A 7,558-nucleotide genomic window follows, 5' to 3' on the forward strand; every position below is an offset into this window, starting at 1 on the left:
ACATCATCTTGTGACTGGTTTGACCAATCAGAAACAAGCACCCCTCCCCTTTTAAAACTTGGTCATAAACCTCTGCTCATACTTTATTATTACACACTGTGCTTTAGACATGTTGTTTTTATATAAGCTTGATTTAAAAGTAAATTATTTAAAATAACCTATCCAACACAATGAGGTAAAAAAAAGTACTCAGATCTTGTACTTAAGTAAAAGTAGAAGTACTCAGATATTGTACTTGAGTAAAAGTAGAAGTATTCAGATATTGTTATTGAGTAAAGGTAGAAGTACCAGAGAATACTCTGTTACAGTAAAAGTCCTGCGTTCAAAATGTTACTCAAGTAAAAGTAGAACAGTATTAGTATCAAAATGTAGTTATAGTATAGTAAGTAGTCATTGTGCAGATTGGTCCATTTCAGAATAATATATATGATATGTTTTATAATGATTGATCATTAAAGTGCTATCAAAGCTGGTAAAGGTGCAGCTAGTTTGAATGACTTTGTATACTGCAGGGTAGCTTGTGAATTTACTCCAGGTGGAACTAAAGTCTTGTTTAACACTTGATTATATTTCACATCATTCATCCAAATCTGTAAAGTAACTAAAGGTATTAAATACATGTAGTGGAGTAAAATTACACAATTTACCTCTGAACTGTAGTGGAGTAGAAGTACACAGTAGCATACAATGGAGATACTCAAGTAAAGTACAAGTACCTCCAAATTGTACTTAAGTACAGTACTTGAGTAAATGTACTTAGTTACTTAACACCAGTGAAAGAAACATAAAATAATCGTATGTTTTTTTTAAATGTATTTTTTACTTTTGAAACATTTTTATAACATAATTGTCCAACTATAATTGTTTTANATCTTAGTGGATCTTCTCACTTCATCGAAGAGTCCCTCTCCTGCTGGATGTATCAGCGGTGGTATTAGTATGTAGATGTCTACTACTATTAAAGAGTCCTACTCCTGCTGATAGCATCATCAGGTGTATATCAGTATTTAGTGTCTCTACAATTAAAAAGGTTATACATTATTAGGATGGCGTGACATTGACGGAGATTAAATTCTTCTCAGAATGAGGAGAATTTGGAAACTGGAGGGAAACGACTTCTCCATTTAAAACAAACTCATCTACATATTTGAACATAAGTGCTGTTGAATTCAGAGAGTTCATCATTTAAACACAGCTGCACAACTAGACACCCATAGATTCGACTTCCACAACATTGGTGAGAGACATTATAAATTTATCCAGTCTCCACATGCCTCATTTAATAACAAAGAAAAAACACTGACAGCGAAATTAATGAAGCAGACTCTGTGGTACACAGCAGCCCATCAATAATATGACAAAAATTAAAAGGGTAAATCATTCCTGATTAACGTTCTCCAATCCTCACCCTCCAATCTGTACATAATCACGACATATATACTTGAGAACTGGAATGTTCTGCTAGCGATGTTTGGAATTGCAAGTGAGACGTTAAGTCCCTGTAATACATGACAAAGGCACATTGCTGTTAAATGAGGCCGATGGTCTGATATCACCCTCGTTGGGTATGTTCAGTCCCCTCGCAGATATTCACAGTCAGATTTAATGAAAAAACAAAGCCTTGATGGAATGTTGGAGAACAGGATGATTTGATGGTCCTCGTAAACAGAGTTGGGTCACTTTTTTTTCCTGTACCTGCACAAGAAATCCACCCAAAGTTTTCAAAAGTCTTCAAACTTTGCACATACTATTTACCATTCAATCCAAACTCAAGTATGCATAAAAGTGAGAAGCAAAACACAGTTTCTTTATCTACAAGCAGTACTTCAAACTCATGGGATAATTAGACATACCGACTTTATTAAGATCATTGTTAAACTTTAGATTACAGTTACACATATTTCCCATCACGCGACCCCCTCCTGCGTCCCGCGCGCCCGTTCCTCCCGCCCCGCCCGTGCCGGTCCCCGCGACCCGCCCCGGCCCCCGGGGGGACCGCCGTGGGCGCTAGTTATTCATTAACGTATTAAGAGACAAATTGAGCGAATAGCATATGCCAGGTTATTCACTAAGACTTCAGTTTAAGGATCAGGGAACATATTCTAAATTGGAAAATACCCACAAATGAAGTTGTTGCAAACCTTTATGGAGTGGCACCGAGCGAAGACTTGTAGACACTGCGATGCACTCCGGATCAAAGTTACAAAAGAACATATTTGGTGCAGGACTTATCACAGTGTGATAGATGCCTGTCATTTTAGGCATGGGCGGATTTTGCGGGGGGGCAGGGGGGACATTGCCCCCCCTAGTGGCTGAAATATGTTACAGTATTACTACGTCTAAAACTGTTCCAATACAAATATTTCTTTATATCAATATTTTAATAGATGTGATATAATGATTGTTACAATACAAATCTGAATAATATCATGTTTTGTTTGAAATAATTTCATTTTTGAGCAGTCGAATGTTGTGACGTGTGTGTGTGAAGTATGAGGTTAAGGGCAAGTACCCTTGCTTTTTTTTTGCATACAAGTGATTCAGCTATTGTATTACAATAATTAGCAGTAGGCCTAATGAGTATGCAGCGATTTTTAAAATGTCTAATTTCTGTGACGTTTAAGGCGTCTACTTCTGCACTAAGTAGGACACTGGTTAATAATATTGTAGCGTGTTCAAGTAACCAAGGGATATAGTACTTATCTAATAAGTATAAGATGTGCACAGTTATGATACGTTTTACAGTTATGTAATGCTGTTGTTGGGGGGAGAGACCGCCCCTTCCATATGAGTGTGTGTGTACGGCGGGCATGAGGCGTGCATGACGGGACGAGTTGTGTTCGTATGTGGAAAAAGTCATACTCAGTGCGGTGAACGCTGGCTTTATTGCTACTGTATCCGTAGCACCCCACGCAATAGTTGGGACTGTGTACTGACGTCAGTAAAAAAGTTTGCCCCCCCAAGCGCAAATGTCAAACTCCGCCTATGCTTATAAGATCACAGGGATACAGGACCACACATCCTCTCAAAACCTCCATGTTTTGTAATGTAATTTGAGCTAATTCAAAAGGTTTTGAATGAGAACATTTAGCTAAAGAAGAAGGAGAAATGTCCCTACTCATAAAAGAACACTACATCCTTTAGTTTATTACAATCCTTCCAAATCCTAACATCTAGAAATTAACGGTTTTGCCCATGCCAGGAAGGGTATGAAAATTGTCTTTTTATGCTGCTGCAATGAAGAAATGTCCCAAATTGGGATCAATAAAGTACTTCTTATCTTATCTTAAAAACCAGAGCAAAGCACAAATATGGAAAAGCTCAAGTAAATAGCAAGTATCTCAACTCAAGCACAGTATTTGAGTAGATGCACTTGTTCCACACTGGCAGAGTGTTTCTCACCTCTGGCTGTCGGGCTGTGAGATGGCAGTGACGATGGTCTCCACAGCGCTGTCGAACAGCTCGGGGTTGGACAGCGCAGTGAAACAGTCCTGGACCAGCTCATGACTGTCCCCTAACGTCACGTCCAGCCCCGTCCAGCTGGACAGGCAGCGCAGCACCTTTTCCTTCACCTGGTTCGAGGAGTCTTGACTCTGGAGAAGCTGACGCAGCAAGGGACACACCACTGCCCACTCCCCAGCCAGGGCCTCTCTCAGCTGGGCACGACGTGCCTGAGCCAGCCGGCGGCTCTGGAACTCCTCTGGAAGAACGGTGAGCAGCTCCAGCAGAGCGAGGCAGTGTGCCTGAGGGTCCTGGGTGGCCTCTGAGCCTGAGCTGCCCTCAGAATCAGGCTTCTGTGGCTGAAAGGCCCTCACCATGTCTGCCACTGGCTGGGACCAAGCCTGTGGGATTAAGTTAAGAGCCATGGAGGCCAGGGCCACACACAGCCTGGTTAGCACCATTTTGGGTCCGGACGAGAAGAGCAGGATGTTGGAGAGGAGCTGCATCCTCAGGCTGTCGTGCTGGTCTGAGGGGAGGTCGCTCCAGTGATGGGAGATCTTGGTGTGGAGGGTGCTAGCGCCAAAAAACTGAACCTCTGGAAGCTGCAAAGATACAGACACATTTATGAATGGGTCACTACAGGGCCCCAAGTTAACTACAAAGCCCCCAAAATGACAACAAACTAACCCTAACCCAAACAAACTACAAAGAGACACAACAAAATTACAGAGAGATGCAAAACATTCGCAAAGAGACACAATGAGACTACAAAGAGACTCAACAAGGATGAAAAGCGACAACTAAAAATGATAACCAAGAGCAAAAGAGATCACAAACAGACACAAAACAAAAACAGAGACAAAACAACTTCAAAGAGACTCAACACAACTACAAAGACACACACAACAACCTAAAAGAGACTCAAAAAGAGACAGAACGACCTCAAAGAGAGACGCAAAATGACTATAAAGAGAGACAAAACAACACAGACTGAAAATAACTGCAAAGAGAACAGAAGGGAACTACAGAGCCTCAAAATGACTAAAGAGACACAAAACGCTAACCAAAGATGCTTAACATCTATAAAGTTTGCCTCTTCAACATTGTTTTTTCAGCCCATGATCACAATATGGAGATTAAGATAAACTACCTGCTGTTGACCTGTACAAACCAACACACACACACACACACACACCCACACGCACGCACGCACGCACGCACGCACGCACGCACGCACGCACGCACACACACACACACACACACACACACACACACACACACACACACACACACACACACACACACACACACACACAACACATGCCTTGTCAGGGGCCAGCAGGGCCCAGCAGAACTGCCAGGCCTGTGCCGAGGCCTGAGCCTGGGTCAGCCACTTCTGGGCCTCATTCTTACGCTCCATGTCCGGGTCGAAGTACAGCTGGTAGAGAGCCTGGAGGAGGCGAGAGGACCGAGGCAAAGTGAACACTTATACAAACAATCATTAGGTATTATTAAAAGCATTGATAAGATGTCAGATTGGATAAAAGCTTCCAATATCCCTTTACTTCCTGACGAGTAATGACGACCTGTATATTTTCATCATAACAGGTGGATACACGCCTTTTCCCAATCTTTAACACAGGACAGGTGTCATTTTAAGTCATAATTCCTGAGATGATCATGCCCAGTTTACTTGATGTCAAATTGTTTGAATTGTGTCAAATAATGTGTTGTCATAGCAACTAATCCAAGGCACATGGTGTTAGTTATTATTAGGACAGCATATGCTTATAGCTGGTATCATGTTACAAAATGTCCAGTGTGTCTAAACTCCCTTTGGTGAACTACAATTAGCCAACCACCATTCTATTATTTATTTATTCAACCAAACTGCTGCAGAACATTCAGTTACTGTATCAAATCAAATATGTCCATATCAATATGATTTGATGACAAATATGTGAATTTAAATGAGATTTAAATGATTTAACAGACGTGTAGATCAACAGACAGTCACCATGAGAAGTGGCTAAATTATTTTTTAAAGTCACTCACCGACTCCACATTCTCCACCGTTAACTCCAACTCCACCGGGCTGTCTCCCGGATTGGCTGGAAGCTCCATCTGGAGAGAAGGTGTCTTCCTGTCGCCTTTGGAAATCCTTTATAAATTAAAGCCTGATCGGCAAAAAATAAACAATAAAGTGGTTGAAAGGAGGAGAGCCTGTCCTCTAAAGTGTGTCAGAGCACGCTGACAGAGGACGCCGCGGCTCAGCTGTCCACACGGCACACATGTGGGCAGTGCGCTCAGCCATGACGACACACTGACCTCTGCGGGGGCTGGAAAGTTGTTGTCTAACATTACCACCAGCACACCCTGACGCCCATGAGGGTAAATGTCTAGAAACCGACACTGAAGCAAGCCTAATCATCAGGAAAACAGTGTGTGTGTGTGGTACAACAGGCGCTCCTGACGCAGACTACTGCGCCTCTGACGCACTGGCACCTGATTGGAGCAGAGGAGCGACTGCAAACTGATGCATGTCGCTATAGGAATATATGCAGATTAAGAGAAACAAAGCTGGAGAGTTAAATATGAATGTGCAGTGAGATCGGTTTTGCAGCCCGTTCTGCTCCAAACACCGCCCGCATGCAGCCTGCGGAGCGGCCCCACCCCTGCCTCTCTTCTGCCCGACTCCCTCAGGATATTTTTAGCGCTGATGATGCGCCCTTTCAATTCACGTAACGGAAACTACCTCAGAGCCGAGAAACCGTTGAGGAGGGAGGCTTTTGGTCCGGTTTTATTGGTGTGATCCGCAAGGATAACTTCGCTGAGACTGCCAAGGCACACANCCCCCCCCTGCCTCTCTTCTGCCCGACTCCCTCAGGATATTTTTAGCGCTGATGATGCGCCCTGTCAATTCACGTAACGGAAACTACCTCAGAGCCGAGAAACCGTTGAGGAGGGAGGCTTTTGGTCCGGTTTTATTGGTGTGATCCGCAAGGAAAGGCCACGAGGAAGATGATATTTGAAATTAATTTGGTGTTTTGCATGTTGGTGGTGCTTACCGGCCCATCGCAGACAAGAGGTAAGGTGGCATCCCTAGTGTGTGTGTGTGTGTGTGTGTGTGTGTGTGTGTGTGTGTGTGTGTGTGTGTGTGTGTGTGTGTGTGTGTGTGTGTGTGTGTGTGTGTGTGTGTGNCGATTGAATGTTTCTCATAACTCTGTCATTATGCTGCTTTCAAATCCGTGTCTCAGTGCTATACGATACCAGTCACCTCTGTGGAAACATTGGTATAACTGCCTTTTTTTATTTATATTTGAGTGTTGTATGTCTTTTAATAATGGACCAAGAGTCTCTTTAAATAAAGCTGATGATGATGAATAAGCAGCAGACTTTTACTTCTTTATCATTTCTACTGGATCTTAGATCTGCGCATGCGCAATACGGGTCGGAGATTGACCAACCGGCTCCCACTGCTCTGCTGTCTGTTAACGTTGTTAAGAGTGGTGGGAGCGGGGAGGGAGCGAATCTACAGCTTGAGCAGCTGTCAACTCAACATTGTAAATAACCAACCAGTAGTATTAGGTCCACGGTGTTTACATATTTATACAATATGTGTGCTTATGCTAACATCATAAGACAAAAGTTGGTTCTGTGTTGTGTGTAGTGAGAACGCGCTAGAGTGAGGGGGGCCCCCAAGCCAAAGCTCGCTTAGGGCCCCCAAAAGTATAGGGCCGGCCCTGATCCTCACGATCATTTAATGTATCATATGTTCGCCGAATTGACATGAAAGCACTAACAAATATGAATTTGCTATAGTCAACTTCACTAAAACGTTATTAACGTGCCTGAACTCAGTAATTCACTAACAATAGGTTTATTTGTAATGGAGCCTCATCATCTCACCACGGGCCAACAAGAATATGTACAGTGTTAATAGTTTACTGTATTATTACTGTTTAATATTACTGCTATAACCATTGAGTTCATTGTTGTGCAATGATAAAATCAGACCGTTGTTTTTTAAAATAGTCTTTATGAAACTCGGCAGCTCTCAGGTGATTAGCTGATCAGCTGTGTGTGACTCTCTTTGTTTACACACCTAATGTAAATC

General features: G+C 42.7%; 1 protein-coding gene across 1 annotated transcript; it reads right to left on the bottom strand.

Annotated features, from left to right (window-relative positions):
- Nucleotides 1-3,395: 3,395 nt before the first annotated feature.
- On the bottom strand, nt 3,396-5,913 carry LOC104967881 (importin-13-like). Its single transcript, XM_010797415.1, has 3 exons — nt 5,497-5,913; nt 4,766-4,891; nt 3,396-4,043 (listed from the first exon to the last, which is right to left on the bottom strand). The coding sequence occupies exons 1-3, from the start codon at nt 5,563-5,565 to the stop codon at nt 3,399-3,401; spliced, it is 840 nt and encodes a 279-aa protein (XP_010795717.1). The 5' UTR covers nt 5,566-5,913; the 3' UTR covers nt 3,396-3,398.
- Nucleotides 5,914-7,558: the final 1,645 nt, after the last annotated feature.

This window comes from Notothenia coriiceps, unplaced genomic scaffold (genome assembly GCF_000735185.1).
Source record: "Notothenia coriiceps isolate Sejong01 unplaced genomic scaffold, NC01 NC01_scaffold00037939, whole genome shotgun sequence".
Classification (NCBI taxonomy): domain Eukaryota; kingdom Metazoa; phylum Chordata; class Actinopteri; order Perciformes; family Nototheniidae; genus Notothenia; species Notothenia coriiceps.

What these genes read in the sequence shown, in the direction of transcription:
- LOC104967881 (XM_010797415.1), bottom strand. Translation starts at nt 5,565, where the DNA reads ATGGAGCTTCCAGCCAATCCGGGAGACAGCCCGGTGGAGTTGGAGTTA. An exon ending in CGGTGGAGAATGTGGAGTCG is followed by an intron (nt 4,892 to 5,496) that starts GTGAGTGACTTT and finishes CGCCTCCTCCAG; the next exon opens with GCTCTCTACCAGCTGTACTT. An exon ending in CCCTGCTGGCCCCTGACAAG is followed by an intron (nt 4,044 to 4,765) that starts GCATGTGTTGTG and finishes GTATCTTTGCAG; the next exon opens with CTTCCAGAGGTTCAGTTTTT.